Here is a 19,851-nt window from a genome sequence, read left to right as displayed (position 1 = left end):
AGGTTGCCCAGACAAGTGGTAAATGCCCCATCCCTGGCAGTGTTCAAGACCAGGTTGGACAGAGCCGTGGGTGACATGGTCCAGTGCGAGACATCCCTGTTTTCAGGGGGTTAGAACTGGATGATCTTAAGGTCCTTTCCAATCCTAACTGTTCTACTGAACTGGTTACACAGGATTTGGAGAAGGCTGAGGTTCTGAATGACTTCTTTGCCTCGGTCTTCACTGGCAAAGGCTCTGACCACACCAGCCAGGTCTTAGAAGGTAGACGCAGGGACTGTGAGAACGAAGACCTTGGGCCCACTGTAGGAGAGGATCTGGTTCGAGACCATCTTAAAAATCTGAACGCGCACAAGCCCGTGGGACCTGATGGAATCCACCCGCGGGTCCTGAAGGAGCTGGCGAGTGAAGTTGCTAAGCCAGTGGCCATCATGTTTGAAAAATCATGGCAGTCAGGTGAAGTTCCCGACGACTGGGAAAAGGGAAACATAAACCCCATTTTCCAGAAGGGGAAAATGGAAGACCCGGGGAATTACAGACCAGACAGTCTCACCTCTGTGCCTGGCAAAATCTTGGAGCACATTCTCCTGGAAGGCATGCTAAGGCACACGAAAAACAACAAGGTGCTTGGTGACAGCCAGCATGGCTTCACTAAGGGGAAATCCTGCCTGACCAACTTGGTGGCCTTCTATGATGGGGCTATTGAATTGATGGACAAGGGTAAAGCAATTGATGTCATCTACCTGGACTTGTGCAAAGCGTTTGACACAGTCCCACATGACACCCTTGTCTCTAAATTGGAGAGATATCAATTTGATGGATGGACCACTCGGTGGAGAAAGAACTGGCTGGATGGCCACACACAAAGAGTTGTGGTCAATGGCTCGATGTCCGGCTGGAGACCGGTAACGAGTGGTGTCCCTCAGGGATCGGTGTTGGGACCGGTCTTGTTTAATATCTTCGTCACTGACATGGACAGTGGGATTGAGCACGAGGGAAAGAATGCCATCCACAGGGACCTTGACGCACTTGTGAGGTGGGCTGATACCAACCTTATGAAGTTCAACCACGACAAGTGCAAGGTCCTACACGTGGGTCGGAGCAATCCCAGGCACAGCTACAGGCTGGGCAAAGAAGAGATTCAGAGCAGCCCTGCGGAGAAGGACTTGGGGGTGCTGGTCACTGAGGCAAGGAACATGAGCCGGCAGTGTGCGCTCGCAGCCCAGAAAGCCAACCGTATCCTGGGCTGCATCAAAAGGAACGTGACCAGCAGGTCGAAGGAGGTGATCCTGCCCCTCTACTCTGCTCTTGTGAGACCTCACCTGGAGTATTGTGTGCAGTTCTGGTGTCCTCAACATGAAAAGGACATGAAACTGTTGGAACAAGTCCAGAGGAGGGCCACGAGGATCATCAGGGGACTGGAGCACCTCCCGTATGAAGAGAGGCTGAGGAAGCTGGGGCTGTTCAGCCTGGAGAAGAGAAGGCTGCGTGGAAACCTCATAGCAGCCTTCCAGTATCTGAAGGGGGCCTCTAGGGACACTGGGGAGGGACTCTTCGTCAGGGACTGTAGTGACAGGACAAGGGGTAACGGGTTCAAACTTAAACAGGGGAAGTTTAGATTGGATCTAAGGAGGAAGTTTTTTCCTGTTAGGCTGGTGAGGCACTGAAACAGGTTGCCCAGGGAAGCTGTGAATGCTCCACACCTGGCGGTGCTCAAGGCCAGGCTGGACGAAGCCGTGGGTGACATGGTTTAGTGTGAGGTGTCCCTGGCCATGGAAGGAGGGTTGGCACTACATGATCTTAAGGTCCTTTCCAACCCTAACTATTCTGTGATTCTATGATTCTACCTCCTGGAAACAAGTGTGTGAGGACCGCCAGTTCCCCTATGGCCCGCCCTTCCCTGAGGCGCTGTTTCCTCTGAGTGGCTGCCTTGCCCACCTCCTCAAAGGTGACTGTCTGTACTGGGCCCACTGACAGCCACCTGGGAGGGCGCTGCCAGGCAAGGAGCTGCGCTTCCGGGTTGCGCCCTTCAGCGGGGAGCTGCGGCCCCGAGGCAGGGCGGCGGCCTGAGGGGCGGCTTTTGGCGCTGACCACGTGGACTGGATGCTGCGAGTGGCACTGCGGGCCCTGGAGACGTCGAGCCAGCTGCATTCCTCCCCTTTCCAGTGTCACAGAGCGCAGCCGAGGAGCGTGGATGCGCTCCTCGCACCCACACGCCTTGGGGAGCTCTCTGAAGACAAAAGGAAGAGGGAAAGGCCAAAGGTGCGATAGAAAATGTGCCCCCAAAATACAGTGGCTGTGCTGAGTGATGTTTCTGCATTCAAACCATGGGCAGGAAGCTACCTCAAAGTGCCCGTGTGTGAAAATAGCCCAGAGCTGATGCGAGCCCTTCTGGAGCATGAGCTGCTTGTGCAGGAAGGGATGTGGAAGTGGGCTGGGATGTAGAGCTGGGGCTCACATCCAGCACGGGAGCAAGCAGGCTGTGGCGTCTTCATCCCTGGAGGTGGTTGCTGGGGACAAATCCTCCCCAGCAGACAGAAGCACCCACCCATGGGACACGACACCAGGGGACGTGCAGCCAGCGCGCAGGGACACCAGGGAAACACACCCCCCCCGTGTGATCGTTTCAGCTTTATTGATGGAGCCAGGGCCGAGGTGCTGCAGTGGCACAGAAACATTGGTGGCCGGAGGGCTCTGCTGCTAACACTGGGCACAGGTCAGCAGCAGGTCCTCTTCAGAGACAGCAACATGCTTGGGAGCCTTTCCAAAGGGCCTTCGTAGCTGCTGTGAACAGAGACCCTGTGACAGTGATGGTAATGTTGTCATTGTGCAGCTCTGTACCAGTTAATACCCAGAGTTTGGGTATCGCAAAGCATGCTCAGGGTACAGAGCCAGAGCTCCTTGCTGTCCTGGGGCAAAGTGGGAATGCAAAGAGCTGCCACCTCTGATGGGAGGATACAGGCCGGTGTTGGAGGATGTTCTCCCTCGTGCAGAGGAGCAAAGCGTGCTCCCGCCCATGTTGGACTTTGCCTCCAAACACAGTGCTGCCTTTCTGTTGTGACGTTGCCTAGTGCCACTGACGTCACAAAGCACTGTTGGCGTTGAGGCAGACACAGGGGGGTGGAAGACCAGGGTTGTCCCTGTGTCAAGACACTCCAGCTCTTGAGCGAGCAGACAGCACAGTGGTTGGTTTGCTCCTGAGCAAGCAGGATGCCTGTTGCCCACACCTCAGTGCATAAAGAGAGAAAGTCGTGGTGGGTCCAAGTTCTGAAAGGGTATGTTTGAAGCCTCTGCAGAATGGGTTATGACCCTGAGCCCTCCCGGTTCTTGGAAGAACATAAGAGGACTGTTTATTTTTAACAAAGTGCATGCTCTGAGCCTGTTAGAACAAGCGGGAGGACCCTCCGTCTTCCAGAGCGGTGTGTGCTGTCTCTCGGCAGATCAGGCTTCACGGCACGTTGGACTAGCCCGCAAGAGGTTTCCTTGGAATATCCTTAGTTCCACATGGATTCCCAGCGTGCTTTTACATTCATCCCTCCCTCCATCTTCACCCAGTCTGCATTTGCCTGCAGTTACGCAAAGAAAAGGGCCAGTGATAGCCTGGCTGCTAAAGAAATGCTGCTGAAGGGGAGGTACAAACCCCCGCCTGCCTCGTGAGCTCTTGAGCTGTCAGGGTATAGGCTGAACCCCCTCTACCCCCACGGACATGAATTATGGTCACAGCTTTTGTTGCAACTCCTTCTTCTATTCCGGAGTTAAGCCAGAGCCCTTCGTCACTAACCAAACAGTGCCAGTCGCTGTTGTACCAGATGGCGCGCTGGTGCTGTTGCTGACAGCTCAGCCACTGATGAGCTTATGCAGGACCAAGGCAACCCTGACACCAGGAATGCTAGGTTCAAGACCTGCCATCCCTACTGCTGCTCTCAGGTCTGCTGCTGAACGGCGTGGGTGCCACCAGCTTCACTATCCTTTCCCTCTTTGCTGCTCCGTAGGAAAATGAAGGCTCTGAAGACAGTGCCCCTGGTGCTGCTCATCCGCCTGTTCTTGTTTGGTGAGTCTCGTTGGAACTGGGACCTGAGGATGGTGCTTTAGGACATAGGGCTCCATGTGCTCTGACCAGAGTAGCCCAGCAAAGAGTAGGAAGAACTGAGAGGGGTGTGCCAGTCCCCCCTGCTTCAGAGGAATGGGTGTGGAGGCAAGGAAGGGCTCAGCCAGTTCTCTTAAGGCGATGGAGGGGCAGTGGCTAACCTCCCCTGGCCCCTGACAAGCTTCTGCGGGACAAGGAGCATGTTCCGTGGGAAGGAATAGCTGTGTACTGTGGAGCCCTCTTTCACAACCTGTTGCGAAGACTACAAGAGGAGAAACAACTATGGCACCTGGGAGAGCCGGGGAAAGGGAAGCTGAGGCATAACCCAGCCTTAGACCAAGTCCTAAGTGTAAGGAGAGTTTTGGTGTGTGTCTTACAGGCGTTCACCACGTGGGACTGCTGGGTGAAGAAGGCCTCTCGAGGGCTGCAGCCTTCATCTCCTCCTACATTTGGCATCCCCAACAGCAGGTGACGTTCAGGTTTCTTCAGATCGAGACTGGTTTTACCAGGACATAAAGTACCACTCAGTAAAACGCTGTGGCTAGGGCTGGGAACAGTAGTCATCCTGGCGGGTCATACAGGTGAAGGTCAGTTGGACCGAGCATCAGTGTCTCCACAGCCACTGCACACAGCTGATAAAAAGAATTATGAGGCATTTTTGGGCCTGCATAGGTTCCAGCAAAGCACTGGTCTGTTGCAGTTTGTGATGACTGTTCCCTTCATTGTTGTTCCAGGGGTGTTTCCTCCCCTCTGGATGGGACCACAAGACTTGGAGGTACAGATTATTTCCTCTTGACTTGATGGTGATGTAGAGGAGCTCTGCCCCTGGGCCTCAGCAGGACATTGCTTCTGTCCTGCCTCACAGAGGCTTCACCTAGCACAGCTTCCTGACCTTCTCCCATTGCCCTTTCTTCGTGTCTGTCAAATGGTCACCTATAGCTCCCCACATCCACTAGAGGACTGGGGCCACCCATCCGTCTCCCTTTTGCTTGTCCCGGGCTGTTTACAGCAAAGCAGGGGAGAGAGATGTTGTGGAGAGGAACCACCTGGCAGCAGCAGCCACCTTCCCTTGCCCTCTGTGTGTCTTGCAGCTTTCCTTCTTTATGTCTGAGCTGTTGCACTTAGTATTTTCTATCGGGAATACCACCTGTTCCCCTTGAGATCTGCTCTTGCCTGGCTTTCGTAAGACATTGGCACGTGTAATAGGGAACGTGGCGGCTTTGGGCACACTGGAGATGTTCCTCAGTTTCCCCAAATGTTCCCGGGCAGCCAGGAAGCTGCTTCTCAGCCTGAAACTCTAAGCACTTTGGAACTACCTCTCCCAGCTGCTTAAGACATGCCTGCCCTGCCAGTCATTCAGAGCCAGGCTTCTTACCTTGCTCACACCCCCATGGTGTTCGAGAGGCCAGCCACAACAGTTACAGTCTCTGTTCCTTGCTTTTCTAGGCCAGCAGGGAACGACATAGGAGAAGCGCTGAGTAGAACCCAGACCCTCAAAGAACAGCTCCAGAAGCTGCAGGAAGAGTTCTATCACCTGCACTGGAGCCTCAAGGATGTCACTGAGCGTGCTCTCCATGAAGCCTTGAAGCAGTCTAAGCTCCCAGGCTTCTCTGGATCGGTAAGGGCATGCTGCAGAAGGCTCTACTCAGAGGTTTCTTTCCTCCCTGCAGCCTTTATCCTTCTACAGTTCCCTGTCCTGGCTAGCCAAAAGGCTGGTGTGGCTGGAACAAGTGCTGTGCATGGCCACACTTCCTTTCCTCTTGCTCCACACTTCTGTATGGGGGAAGAGAGCGCCGCGATGGCAGTTACAGTTGCTTTACTTATACCTTCCTCAGAGTAGAGCAAGGCTGGGAGGTTTCCACGCAATCTGGGCGTTCCTCACAGCTGAGTTGAACCTCGTCCCCCTTCCCCTTGGCTGGCCTTGCAGGGGAGATGATTGTCCCATTCCTTCTCCTGCTAACAGGCGCTTGCCTTTGTTCTCTTCCCCAGGCTGTTCAAGAGATCATCAATCAAGTCGTGGAGAAGCTGGAAGAAAACCAAGTCCCAATGACTGATTATGCCCTCAAATCATCAGGTGCTGTGCCATTGTACACAGACTGGTTCCAAAGTGCTTCCTGTGCACACTGACAAGATGGGCCTTGGAACAGGCTCAGCGGTAGGAGAGGAAGGGCAAGAAGTCAAGGGCCACCTAGTGCCCTAAAAACGTACCCACTGACAGACTCTGGGAGCGGCTGGACTCCATCTGAAGAGCAGAAAGCCTAGCCGACATCCCAGCTGACATTACCACAGATTGATGAGTCCCTGCTCTGTGTTCGGGAGGGGTCACGCCAGGAAGAAAGAGGGGAATCCCCCGGCAGGAGATGGAGGACTACTAAAAAGCATTTCTCAAGTGAACAGTGCAATATTCCTCCTGACATTGCTCAATGATCCTGCTCATGTTTTAATTTCCAGGGGCTGCTGTCATTCCTGAATACACAAGTCCATCCTACCGGAATACGGCGTATAAAATCAGCCTGTTTTCCCTGACAGTGATGGATTATGTGAGATCTCCTGAGCTTATTCTTGAGGTAGGAGCACCAAGAAACTGGAAAACAAAGTGGGGGGGGCGGGACGGGACGGGACGGGACGGGACGGGACGGGACACGACGACGGCGGGATGCAAACGTGCTGCTGAGAGTTGCCTTTACCCTTATGTTTGCTTTCTTTTCCTGTCACATTCTTGTATGGACCCGCTCACTGTCTCCCTGCTGAGTATTTCCTCTCCCAGACTGCCTCAGGTCCTCCGTTTGAGCTTCTAGCAGGCAGGCTTGGTCCTGCAGCCTTTGTCTTCCTCGTCCCTCTGCAAACTGTCAGCATGGCTGAGAGCCTGCACTGCTGGAGGGCCCCACTCTGTGTTGGCAAGCCCTCCTGGCACTGATCATGGGAACACACCCAGCTGCCTGCCTTCACAGTGCTTCTGCAGTGCTGAAGGGGTCTTGTGACACGGGGATTCTCACAACTGCTGCTCTGTTTGGTACTGGCAGGGTCTGACCCAAGGATGCAGTTCAGAGCAGACCTGATGTGCCAGATCAGTTCTTACTCCGTGATGCTCCTGGCAGAAACGGAAGCCGGGTCACTCTTCTCCATGTGAACGTAGTTTCTTCTTCTCCTTTCAGAAGGAAAATCATCTAGGAAACTGCTGGCCCTTCCATGGAAGTCAGGGACACGTCTTCATCAAGCTCTCTGTGCCAGTCATTCCCAGAGCAGTCACCCTGGACCATGTCTCAGGGCCAGCGCTCCATGGAGACGGTATCTCCAGTGCTCCAAAGGACTTTGCTGTCTACGTAAGTGATTTCTCGGAGTGGGGGGCAGAGGGTTGCTCAGCATTTCTAAGCAGGGGGTGAATACGGGTCAGAACCCGGAGGCCTGCGGCTCCCTCTTGCCTTGCAGAAGAAACAGGCTCCTTGGAGTTGCTCCCTTTCCGTTGGATTCCTCTTTTATCCAATATACCACGCAAAAGGAAGCTTCTGGGCCAAGGCTGTGCTCCAGGAGCCACAGGGAAAATGAGCTGGCACAGTGTCTGCCCCTTGGACCTTCTTGGCTCCCAACGCCAGTGAGCACTGGTGATCCTCAGGGATCATTACCCTGGGAATGTCTGCTCCTTTTCTTACAGCCTACGCTCGTTAAGTAGGCAAGTGTGGCAGCAAGCTGGCTAGCTTCAGCTTCTCGTCTTTTCCTTGTGATGATCTTCCTCGGATTATGTCGATGAAATAAATCAGGACTTCACCACCAGAAGTTAAGTCTTCCCATGGTGGACCAGGGCACTCATGTTTTCTCCACCCCATCTTTCTCTAGGGGGTGACGGAAGAACAGGAGGAGCAGTTCCTGGGACAGTTTGTTTTCCTGGCACCACTGAATCCCACTCAGACCTTTCAGCTAAAGGTAGGGGGACGGAGTGGGAGGAGAACGGAGAGGGAGCAATACAGTTTGCTGGGGAGAAGCTTCCGTGCCAAAGGGCTCAAGGCAGCATTCTGGAGAATGGCGTGTGCCATGCGGTCCCTCCTTCTGCTGTAACCTCCTAATGGCATATGCCTGGAATGCCATTCTCCTTCACTTTTGGGTTTACACTTCAGCGCTGACAGCCACCGCTGCTGAAGCTGAAATCAGCTTGGCTGTCTGGACTCCAGGTGCCTACAGGTGGCCACGTCCACTCAGGATACACTGCTGCTGGCCTGCTCATTAAAGACTAGAAATACGGGGCTTTCTGAGGATGCTGTTGTTCCTAGTACCGAGGCCAGCTAGACAGGGAGGCCATTCTGTGCCATGGCTTTCTAGAGAAGGCAATGAGGCATGATAGGGATACCACGGGGTCTTCTGACAGGGGAAGCATGTGCCCCAAAGTAGGCTAGAAGTCATTGCCAATTGATTCACTACAATTTCAGGGAGATGCTTGTTCCTTTCCTGTTCTTACGGCTAAATGAGGTAGAGCAGTGGAAGAATGTCTTGGCCACAACCCTCCCAGGGCAGTCAGGTGTTGAGCAAGTCCATTGCTGCAGCGCTCTGTCAGTAGTTGAATGCTGCAGCGCTGTGTCAGTAGTTGAATGCCAGCGAGGAAAAGACAACTCATCTCTTCTCCTCCTTTCAGAACGAGCACTCTGGGTTTGTGAATTACATCCTGCTGCAAGTGCTGAGCAACTGGGGCCACCCGGACTACACCTGTATATATCGGTTCAGGGTGCACGGTGATCCTGCCAGCAACGAGGGGAAGGTGGCACTTTGATCTGACAACAAAGTTCCTTGATTGTCATTGAGTGTTTTGCCTGTGATAACAAAGCTCCTTGATTGTCACTGAGTGTTTTGCCTGGGATGTTAAGGGCTAAGAGAACTGCTGTGCTTCTCTCCGCCCACAAGCTTACCGGAGACTTCCCTGGAGGGAGAGGTGATGTCAATAAAGGACTAAACTGTTTCCTGCAGATGCATTACTTTGGAGGATTAAACACACTGAATGTGTGTGCAGTTCAAGTAAAAAAAGGCTTCCAAGGACTCCAAAACGGGCAATAGGGAACCCCAACCTTTACCCTTAAAGACACACACCCCCACCCCCACCCCCCCCCAATATATTTCTGACCCCCAAAATAGTCCCTGGGTCCCCAAAATATAGTCCAGGGACCTCCAAATGCCAGCTCAAGTACTCCTAAAATGTCCTTTGGGGACCCAAAATGGCCCAGGGACCCCAATATACCCGTCAGGGACCCCCCAGATGGGCCTTAGGGTCCCCAAAATTTACACCCAGGGATCCCCCAAATCCTTTTGATGCCAAAATAACCCCTAGGGAAGACCAAAATACAGCCCATGGATCCCAAAATCCCCCCAGGGCCTCCGGAATGCCCTCTGGGGACCGAAAATGGCACCAGGGACCCTCAGGTTGCCCAGACAAGTGGTAAATGCCCCATCCCTGGCAGTGTTCAAGACCAGGTTGGACAGAGCCGTGGGTGACATGGTCCAGTGCGAGACATCCCTGTTTTCAGGGGGTTAGAACTGGATGATCTTAAGGTCCTTTCCAATCCTAACTGTTCTACTGAACTGGTTACACAGGATTTGGAGAAGGCTGAGGTTCTGAATGACTTCTTTGCCTCGGTCTTCACTGGCAAAGGCTCTGACCACACCAGCCAGGTCTTAGAAGGTAGACGCAGGGACTGTGAGAACGAAGACCTTGGGCCCACTGTAGGAGAGGATCTGGTTCGAGACCATCTTAAAAATCTGAACGCGCACAAGCCCGTGGGACCTGATGGAATCCACCCGCGGGTCCTGAAGGAGCTGGCGAGTGAAGTTGCTAAGCCAGTGGCCATCATGTTTGAAAAATCATGGCAGTCAGGTGAAGTTCCCGACGACTGGGAAAAGGGAAACATAAACCCCATTTTCCAGAAGGGGAAAATGGAAGACCCGGGGAATTACAGACCAGACAGTCTCACCTCTGTGCCTGGCAAAATCTTGGAGCACATTCTCCTGGAAGGCATGCTAAGGCACACGAAAAACAACAAGGTGCTTGGTGACAGCCAGCATGGCTTCACTAAGGGGAAATCCTGCCTGACCAACTTGGTGGCCTTCTATGATGGGGCTATTGAATTGATGGACAAGGGTAAAGCAATTGATGTCATCTACCTGGACTTGTGCAAAGCGTTTGACACAGTCCCACATGACACCCTTGTCTCTAAATTGGAGAGATATCAATTTGATGGATGGACCACTCGGTGGAGAAAGAACTGGCTGGATGGCCACACACAAAGAGTTGTGGTCAATGGCTCGATGTCCGGCTGGAGACCGGTAACGAGTGGTGTCCCTCAGGGATCGGTGTTGGGACCGGTCTTGTTTAATATCTTCGTCACTGACATGGACAGTGGGATTGAGCACGAGGGAAAGAATGCCATCCACAGGGACCTTGACGCACTTGTGAGGTGGGCTGATACCAACCTTATGAAGTTCAACCACGACAAGTGCAAGGTCCTACACGTGGGTCGGAGCAATCCCAGGCACAGCTACAGGCTGGGCAAAGAAGAGATTCAGAGCAGCCCTGCGGAGAAGGACTTGGGGGTGCTGGTCACTGAGGCAAGGAACATGAGCCGGCAGTGTGCGCTCGCAGCCCAGAAAGCCAACCGTATCCTGGGCTGCATCAAAAGGAACGTGACCAGCAGGTCGAAGGAGGTGATCCTGCCCCTCTACTCTGCTCTTGTGAGACCTCACCTGGAGTATTGTGTGCAGTTCTGGTGTCCTCAACATGAAAAGGACATGAAACTGTTGGAACAAGTCCAGAGGAGGGCCACGAGGATCATCAGGGGACTGGAGCACCTCCCGTATGAAGAGAGGCTGAGGAAGCTGGGGCTGTTCAGCCTGGAGAAGAGAAGGCTGCGTGGAAACCTCATAGCAGCCTTCCAGTATCTGAAGGGGGCCTCTAGGGACACTGGGGAGGGACTCTTCGTCAGGGACTGTAGTGACAGGACAAGGGGTAACGGGTTCAAACTTAAACAGGGGAAGTTTAGATTGGATCTAAGGAGGAAGTTTTTTCCTGTTAGGCTGGTGAGGCACTGAAACAGGTTGCCCAGGGAAGCTGTGAATGCTCCACACCTGGCGGTGCTCAAGGCCAGGCTGGACGAAGCCGTGGGTGACATGGTTTAGTGTGAGGTGTCCCTGGCCATGGAAGGAGGGTTGGCACTACATGATCTTAAGGTCCTTTCCAACCCTAACTATTCTGTGATTCTATGATTCTACCTCCTGGAAACAAGTGTGTGAGGACCGCCGGTTCCCCTATGGCCCGCCCTTCCCTGAGGCGCTGTTTCCTCTGAGTGGCTGCCTTGCCCACCTCCTCAAAGGTGACTGTCTGTACTGGGCCCACTGACAGCCACCTGGGAGGGCGCTGCCAGGCAAGGAGCTGCGCTTCCGGGTTGCGCCCTTCAGCGGGGAGCTGCGGCCCCGAGGCAGGGCGGCGGCCTGAGGGGCGGCTTTTGGCGCTGACCACGTGGACTGGATGCTGCGAGTGGCACTGCGGGCCCTGGAGACGTCGAGCCAGCTGCATTCCTCCCCTTTCCAGTGTCACAGAGCGCAGCCGAGGAGCGTGGATGCGCTCCTCGCACCCACACGCCTTGGGGAGCTCTCTGAAGACAAAAGGAAGAGGGAAAGGCCAAAGGTGCGATAGAAAATGTGCCCCCAAAATACAGTGGCTGTGCTGAGTGATGTTTCTGCATTCAAACCATGGGCAGGAAGCTACCTCAAAGTGCCCGTGTGTGAAAATAGCCCAGAGCTGATGCGAGCCCTTCTGGAGCATGAGCTGCTTGTACAGGAAGGGATGTGGAAGTGGGCTGGGATGTAGAGCTGGGGCTCACATCCAGCACGGGAGCAAGCAGGCTGTGGCGTCTTCATCCCTGGAGGTGGTTGCTGGGGACAAATCCTCCCCAGCAGACAGAAGCACCCACCCATGGGACACGACACCAGGGGACGTGCAGCCAGCGCGCAGGGACACCAGGGAAACACACCCCCCCCGTGTGATCGTTTCAGCTTTATTGATGGAGCCAGGGCCGAGGTGCTGCAGTGGCACAGAAACATTGGTGGCCGGAGGGCTCTGCTGCTAACACTGGGCACAGGTCAGCAGCAGGTCCTCTTCAGAGACAGCAACATGCTTGGGAGCCTTTCCAAAGGGCCTTCGTAGCTGCTGTGAACAGAGACCCTGTGACAGTGATGGTAATGTTGTCATTGTGCAGCTCTGTACCAGTTAATACCCAGAGTTTGGGTATCGCAAAGCATGCTCAGGGTACAGAGCCAGAGCTCCTTGCTGTCCTGGGGCAAAGTGGGAATGCAAAGAGCTGCCACCTCTGATGGGAGGATACAGGCCGGTGTTGGAGGATGTTCTCCCTCGTGCAGAGGAGCAAAGCGTGCTCCCGCCCATGTTGGACTTTGCCTCCAAACACAGTGCTGCCTTTCTGTTGTGACGTTGCCTAGTGCCACTGACGTCACAAAGCACTGTTGGCGTTGAGGCAGACACAGGGGGGTGGAAGACCAGGGTTGTCCCTGTGTCAAGACACTCCAGCTCTTGAGCGAGCAGACAGCACAGTGGTTGGTTTGCTCCTGAGCAAGCAGGATGCCTGTTGCCCACACCTCAGTGCATAAAGAGAGAAAGTCGTGGTGGGTCCAAGTTCTGAAAGGGTATGTTTGAAGCCTCTGCAGAATGGGTTATGACCCTGAGCCCTCCCGGTTCTTGGAAGAACATAAGAGGACTGTTTATTTTTAACAAAGTGCATGCTGTGAGCCTGTTAGAACAAGCGGGAGGACCCTCCGTCTTCCAGAGCGGTGTGTGCTGTCTCTCGGCAGATCAGGCTTCACGGCACGTTGGACTAGCCCGCAAGAGGTTTCCTTGGAATATCCTTAGTTCCACATGGATTCCCAGCGTGCTTTTACATTCATCCCTCCCTCCATCTTCACCCAGTCTGCATTTGCCTGCAGTTACGCAAAGAAAAGGGCCAGTGATAGCCTGGCTGCTAAAGAAATGCTGCTGAAGGGGAGGTACAAACCCCCGCCTGCCTCGTGAGCTCTTGAGCTGTCAGGGTATAGGCTGAACCCCCTCTACCCCCACGGACATGAATTATGGTCACAGCTTTTGTTGCAACTCCTTCTTCTATTCCGGAGTTAAGCCAGAGCCCTTCGTCACTAACCAAACAGTGCCAGTCGCTGTTGTACCAGATGGCGCGCTGGTGCTGTTGCTGACAGCTCAGCCACTGATGAGCTTATGCAGGACCAAGGCAACCCTGACACCAGGAATGCTAGGTTCAAGACCTGCCATCCCTACTGCTGCTCTCAGGTCTGCTGCTGAACGGCGTGGGTGCCACCAGCTTCACCATCCTTTTCCTCTTTGCTGCTCCGTAGGAAAATGAAGGCTCTGAAGACAGTGCCCCTGGTGCTGCTCATCCGCCTGTTCTTGTTTGGTGAGTCTCGTTGGAACTGGGACCTGAGGATGGTGCTTTAGGACATAGGGCTCCATGTGCTCTGACCAGAGTAGCCCAGCAAAGAGTAGGAAGAACTGAGAGGGGTGTGCCAGTCCCCCCTGCTTCAGAGGAATGGGTGTGGAGGCAAGGAAGGGCTCAGCCAGTTCTCTTAAGGCGATGGAGGGGCAGTGGCTAACCTCCCCTGGCCCCTGACAAGCTTCTGCGGGACAAGGAGCATGTTCCGTGGGAAGGAATAGCTGTGTACTGTGGAGCCCTCTTTCACAACCTGTTGCGAAGACTACAAGAGGAGAAACAACCATGGCACCTGGGAGAGCCGGGGAAAGGGAAGCTGAGGCATAACCCAGCCTTAGACCAAGTCCTAAGTGTAAGGAGAGTTTTGGTGTGTGTCTTACAGGCGTTCACCACGTGGGACTGCTGGGTGAAGAAGGCCTCTCGAGGGCTGCAGCCTTCATCTCCTCCTACATTTGGCATCCCCAACAGCAGGTGACGTTCAGGTTTCTTCAGATCGAGACTGGTTTTACCAGGACATAAAGTACCACTCAGTAAAACGCTGTGGCTAGGGCTGGGAACAGTAGTCATCCTGGCGGGTCATACAGGTGAAGGTCAGTTGGACCGAGCATCAGTGTCTCCACAGCCACTGCACACAGCTGATAAAAAGAATTATGAGGCATTTTTGGGCCTGCATAGGTTCCAGCAAAGCACTGGTCTGTTGCAGTTTGTGATGACTGTTCCCTTCATTGTTGTTCCAGGGGTGTTTCCTCCCCTCTGGATGGGACCACAAGACTTGGAGGTACAGATTATTTCCTCTTGACTTGATGGTGATGTAGAGGAGCTCTGCCCCTGGGCCTCAGCAGGACATTGCTTCTGTCCTGCCTCACAGAGGCTTCACCTAGCACAGCTTCCTGACCTTCTCCCATTGCCCTTTCTTCGTGTCTGTCAAATGGTCACCTATAGCTCCCCACATCCACTAGAGGACTGGGGCCACCCATCCGTCTCCCTTTTGCTTGTCCCGGGCTGTTTACAGCAAAGCAGGGGAGAGAGATGTTGTGGAGAGGAACCACCTGGCAGCAGCAGCCACCTTCCCTTGCCCTCTGTGTGTCTTGCAGCTTTCCTTCTTTATGTCTGAGCTGTTGCACTTAGTATTTTCTATCGGGAATACCACCTGTTCCCCTTGAGATCTGCTCTTGCCTGGCTTTCGTAAGACATTGGCACGTGTAATAGGGAACGTGGCGGCTTTGGGCACACTGGAGATGTTCCTCAGTTTCCCCAAATGTTCCCGGGCAGCCAGGAAGCTGCTTCTCAGCCTGAAACTCTAAGCACTTTGGAACTACCTCTCCCAGCTGCTTAAGACATGCCTGCCCTGCCAGTCATTCAGAGCCAGGCTTCTTACCTTGCTCACACCCCCATGGTGTTCGAGAGGCCAGCCACAACAGTTACAGTCTCTGTTCCTTGCTTTTCTAGGCCAGCAGGGAACGACATAGGAGAAGCGCTGAGTAGAACCCAGACCCTCAAAGAACAGCTCCAGAAGCTGCAGGAAGAGTTCTATCACCTGCACTGGAGCCTCAAGGATGTCACTGAGCGTGCTCTCCATGAAGCCTTGAAGCAGTCTAAGCTCCCAGGCTTCTCTGGATCGGTAAGGGCATGCTGCAGAAGGCTCTACTCAGAGGTTTCTTTCCTCCCTGCAGCCTTTATCCTTCTACAGTTCCCTGTCCTGGCTAGCCAAAAGGCTGGTGTGGCTGGAACAAGTGCTGTGCATGGCCACACTTCCTTTCCTCTTGCTCCACACTTCTGTATGGGGGAAGAGAGCGCCGCGATGGCAGTTACAGTTGCTTTACTTATACCTTCCTCAGAGTAGAGCAAGGCTGGGAGGTTTCCACGCAATCTGGGCGTTCCTCACAGCTGAGTTGAACCTCGTCCCCCTTCCCCTTGGCTGGCCTTGCAGGGGAGATGATTGTCCCATTCCTTCTCCTGCTAACAGGCGCTTGCCTTTGTTCTCTTCCCCAGGCTGTTCAAGAGATCATCAATCAAGTCGTGGAGAAGCTGGAAGAAAACCAAGTCCCAATGACTGATTATGCCCTCAAATCATCAGGTGCTGTGCCATTGTACACAGACTGGTTCCAAAGTGCTTCCTGTGCACACTGACAAGATGGGCCTTGGAACAGGCTCAGCGGTAGGAGAGGAAGGGCAAGAAGTCAAGGGCCACCTAGTGCCCTAAAAACGTACCCACTGACAGACTCTGGGAGCGGCTGGACTCCATCTGAAGAGCAGAAAGCCTAGCCGACATCCCAGCTGACATTACCACAGATTGATGAGTCCCTGCTCTGTGTTCGGGAGGGGTCACGCCAGGAAGAAAGAGGGGAATCCCCCGGCAGGAGATGGAGGACTACTAAAAAGCATTTCTCAAGTGAACAGTGCAATATTCCTCCTGACATTGCTCAATGATCCTGCTCATGTTTTAATTTCCAGGGGCTGCTGTCATTCCTGAATACACAAGTCCATCCTACCGGAATACGGCGTATAAAATCAGCCTGTTTTCCCTGACAGTGATGGATTATGTGAGATCTCCTGAGCTTATTCTTGAGGTAGGAGCACCAAGAAACTGGAAAACAAAGTGGGGGGGGCGGGACGGGACGGGACGGGACGGGACGGGACACGACGACGGCGGGATGCAAACGTGCTGCTGAGAGTTGCCTTTACCCTTATGTTTGCTTTCTTTTCCTGTCACATTCTTGTATGGACCCGCTCACTGTCTCCCTGCTGAGTATTTCCTCTCCCAGACTGCCTCAGGTCCTCCGTTTGAGCTTCTAGCAGGCAGGCTTGGTCCTGCAGCCTTTGTCTTCCTCGTCCCTCTGCAAACTGTCAGCATGGCTGAGAGCCTGCACTGCTGGAGGGCCCCACTCTGTGTTGGCAAGCCCTCCTGGCACTGATCATGGGAACACACCCAGCTGCCTGCCTTCACAGTGCTTCTGCAGTGCTGAAGGGGTCTTGTGACACGGGGATTCTCACAACTGCTGCTCTGTTTGGTACTGGCAGGGTCTGACCCAAGGATGCAGTTCAGAGCAGACCTGATGTGCCAGATCAGTTCTTACTCCGTGATGCTCCTGGCAGAAACGGAAGCCGGGTCACTCTTCTCCATGTGAACGTAGTTTCTTCTTCTCCTTTCAGAAGGAAAATCATCTAGGAAACTGCTGGCCCTTCCATGGAAGTCAGGGACACGTCTTCATCAAGCTCTCTGTGCCAGTCATTCCCAGAGCAGTCACCCTGGACCATGTCTCAGGGCCAGCGCTCCATGGAGACGGTATCTCCAGTGCTCCAAAGGACTTTGCTGTCTACGTAAGTGATTTCTCGGAGTGGGGGGCAGAGGGTTGCTCAGCATTTCTAAGCAGGGGGTGAATACGGGTCAGAACCCGGAGGCCTGCGGCTCCCTCTTGCCTTGCAGAAGAAACAGGCTCCTTGGAGTTGCTCCCTTTCCGTTGGATTCCTCTTTTATCCAATATACCACGCAAAAGGAAGCTTCTGGGCCAAGGCTGTGCTCCAGGAGCCACAGGGAAAATGAGCTGGCACAGTGTCTGCCCCTTGGACCTTCTTGGCTCCCAACGCCAGTGAGCACTGGTGATCCTCAGGGATCATTACCCTGGGAATGTCTGCTCCTTTTCTTACAGCCTACGCTCGTTAAGTAGGCAAGTGTGGCAGCAAGCTGGCTAGCTTCAGCTTCTCGTCTTTTCCTTGTGATGATCTTCCTCGGATTATGTCGATGAAATAAATCAGGACTTCACCACCAGAAGTTAAGTCTTCCCATGGTGGACCAGGGCACTCATGTTTTCTCCACCCCATCTTTCTCTAGGGGGTGACGGAAGAACAGGAGGAGCAGTTCCTGGGACAGTTTGTTTTCCTGGCACCACTGAATCCCACTCAGACCTTTCAGCTAAAGGTAGGGGGACGGAGTGGGAGGAGAACGGAGAGGGAGCAATACAGTTTGCTGGGGAGAAGCTTCCGTGCCAAAGGGCTCAAGGCAGCATTCTGGAGAATGGCGTGTGCCATGCGGTCCCTCCTTCTGCTGTAACCTCCTAATGGCATATGCCTGGAATGCCATTCTCCTTCACTTTTGGGTTTACACTTCAGCGCTGACAGCCACCGCTGCTGAAGCTGAAATCAGCTTGGCTGTCTGGACTCCAGGTGCCTACAGGTGGCCACGTCCACTCAGGATACACTGCCGCTGGCCTGCTCATTAAAGACTAGAAATACGGGGCTTTCTGAGGATGCTGTTGTTCCTAGTACCGAGGCCAGCTAGACAGGGAGGCCATTCTGTGCCATGGCTTTCTAGAGAAGGCAATGAGGCATGATAGGGATACCACGGGGTCTTCTGACAGGGGAAGCATGTGCCCCAAAGTAGGCTAGAAGTCATTGCCAATTGATTCACTACAATTTCAGGGAGATGCTTGTTCCTTTCCTGTTCTTACGGCTAAATGAGGTAGAGCAGTGGAAGAATGTCTTGGCCACAACCCTCCCAGGGCAGTCAGGTGTTGAGCAAGTCCATTGCTGCAGCGCTCTGTCAGTAGTTGAATGCTGCAGCGCTGTGTCAGTAGTTGAATGCCAGCGAGGAAAAGACAGCTCATCTCTTCTCCTCCTTTCAGAACGAGCACTCTGGGTTTGTGAATTACATCCTGCTGCAAGTGCTGAGCAACTGGGGCCACCCGGACTACACCTGCATATATCGGTTCAGGGTGCACGGTGATCCTGCCAGCAACGAGGGGAAGGTGGCACTTTGATATGACAACAAAGTTCCTTGATTGTCATTGAGTGTTTTGCCTGTGATAACAAAGCTCCTTGATTGTCACTGAGTGTTTTGCCTGGGATGTTAAGGGCTAAGAGAACTGCTGTGCTTCTCTCCGCCCACAAGCTTACCGGAGACTTCCCTGGAGGGAGAGGTGATGTCAATAAAGGACTAAACTGTTTCCTGCAGATGCATTACTTTGGAGGATTAAACACACTGAATGTGTGTGCAGTTCAAGTAAAAAAAGGCTTCCAAGGACTCCAAAACGGGCAATAGGGAACCCCAACCTTTACCCTTAAAGACACACACCCCCACCCCCACCCCCCCCCAATATATTTCTGACCCCCAAAATAGTCCCTGGGTCCCCAAAATATAGTCCAGGGACCTCCAAATGCCAGCTCAAGTACTCCTAAAATGTCCTTTGGGGACCCAAAATGGCCCAGGGACCCCAATATACCCGTCAGGGACCCCCCAGATGGGCCTTAGGGTCCCCAAAATTTACACCCAGGGATCCCCCAAATCCTTTTGATGCCAAAATAACCCCTAGGGAAGACCAAAATACAGCCCATGGATCCCAAAATCCCCCCAGGGCCTCCGGAATGCCCTCTGGGGACCGAAAATGGCACCAGGGACCCTCAGGTTGCCCAGACAAGTGGTAAATGCCCCATCCCTGGCAGTGTTCAAGACCAGGTTGGACAGAGCCGTGGGTGACATGGTCCAGTGCGAGACATCCCTGTTTTCAGGGGGTTAGAACTGGATGATCTTAAGGTCCTTTCCAATCCTAACTGTTCTACTGAACTGGTTACACAGGATTTGGAGAAGGCTGAGGTTCTGAATGACTTCTTTGCCTCGGTCTTCACTGGCAAAGGCTCTGACCACACCAGCCAGGTCTTAGAAGGTAGACGCAGGGACTGTGAGAACGAAGACCTTGGGCCCACTGTAGGAGAGGATCTGGTTCGAGACCATCTTAAAAATCTGAACGCGCACAAGCCCGTGGGACCTGATGGAATCCACCCGCGGGTCCTGAAGGAGCTGGCGAGTGAAGTTGCTAAGCCAGTGGCCATCATGTTTGAAAAATCATGGCAGTCAGGTGAAGTTCCCGACGACTGGGAAAAGGGAAACATAAACCCCATTTTCCAGAAGGGGAAAATGGAAGACCCGGGGAATTACAGACCAGACAGTCTCACCTCTGTGCCTGGCAAAATCTTGGAGCACATTCTCCTGGAAGGCATGCTAAGGCACACGAAAAACAACAAGGTGCTTGGTGACAGCCAGCATGGCTTCACTAAGGGGAAATCCTGCCTGACCAACTTGGTGGCCTTCTATGATGGGGCTATTGAATTGATGGACAAGGGTAAAGCAATTGATGTCATCTACCTGGACTTGTGCAAAGCGTTTGACACAGTCCCACATGAGACCCTTGTCTCTAAATTGGAGAGATATCAATTTGATGGATGGACCACTCGGTGGAGAAAGAACTGGCTGGATGGCCACACACAAAGAGTTGTGGTCAATGGCTCGAT

The 19,851-nt window shown here is 53.6% G+C and overlaps 2 protein-coding genes across 2 annotated transcripts; both read left to right on the top strand.

Moving 5' to 3' along the window:
- The first annotated feature begins 3,501 nt into the window (after positions 1–3,501).
- Positions 3,502–8,843, top strand: LOC136014716 (SUN domain-containing protein 3-like). The gene is made up of 9 exons (XM_065679666.1): positions 3,502–3,629; positions 3,990–4,080; positions 4,464–4,552; positions 5,531–5,702; positions 6,074–6,158; positions 6,536–6,651; positions 7,240–7,407; positions 7,919–8,005; positions 8,709–8,843. The coding sequence occupies exons 1-9, from the start codon at positions 3,502–3,504 to the stop codon at positions 8,841–8,843; spliced, it is 1,071 nt and encodes a 356-aa protein (XP_065535738.1).
- Positions 8,844–12,986: 4,143 nt separating this feature from the next.
- On the top strand, positions 12,987–18,323 carry LOC136014715 (SUN domain-containing protein 3-like). Its single transcript, XM_065679665.1, has 9 exons — positions 12,987–13,114; positions 13,475–13,565; positions 13,949–14,037; positions 15,016–15,187; positions 15,559–15,643; positions 16,021–16,136; positions 16,720–16,887; positions 17,399–17,485; positions 18,189–18,323. The coding sequence occupies exons 1-9, from the start codon at positions 12,987–12,989 to the stop codon at positions 18,321–18,323; spliced, it is 1,071 nt and encodes a 356-aa protein (XP_065535737.1).
- Positions 18,324–19,851: the final 1,528 nt, after the last annotated feature.

This window comes from Lathamus discolor, chromosome 5 (assembly GCF_037157495.1).
Source record: "Lathamus discolor isolate bLatDis1 chromosome 5, bLatDis1.hap1, whole genome shotgun sequence".
NCBI lineage: Eukaryota > Metazoa > Chordata > Aves > Psittaciformes > Psittacidae > Lathamus > Lathamus discolor.
The sequence above is the reverse complement of the archived record's forward strand: the minus strand, read 5'-3'. Positions and strand labels throughout refer to the sequence as shown.

What these genes read in the sequence shown, in the direction of transcription:
- LOC136014716 (XM_065679666.1), top strand. Translation starts at nt 3,502, where the DNA reads ATGGATTCCCAGCGTGCTTTTACATTCATCCCTCCCTCCATCTTCACC. An exon ending in GAAATGCTGCTGAAGGGGAG is followed by an intron (nt 3,630 to 3,989) that starts GTACAAACCCCC and finishes GCTGCTCCGTAG; the next exon opens with GAAAATGAAGGCTCTGAAGA. An exon ending in CTCAGACCTTTCAGCTAAAG is followed by an intron (nt 8,006 to 8,708) that starts GTAGGGGGACGG and finishes TCCTCCTTTCAG; the next exon opens with AACGAGCACTCTGGGTTTGT.
- LOC136014715 (XM_065679665.1), top strand. Translation starts at nt 12,987, where the DNA reads ATGGATTCCCAGCGTGCTTTTACATTCATCCCTCCCTCCATCTTCACC. An exon ending in GAAATGCTGCTGAAGGGGAG is followed by an intron (nt 13,115 to 13,474) that starts GTACAAACCCCC and finishes GCTGCTCCGTAG; the next exon opens with GAAAATGAAGGCTCTGAAGA. An exon ending in CTCAGACCTTTCAGCTAAAG is followed by an intron (nt 17,486 to 18,188) that starts GTAGGGGGACGG and finishes TCCTCCTTTCAG; the next exon opens with AACGAGCACTCTGGGTTTGT.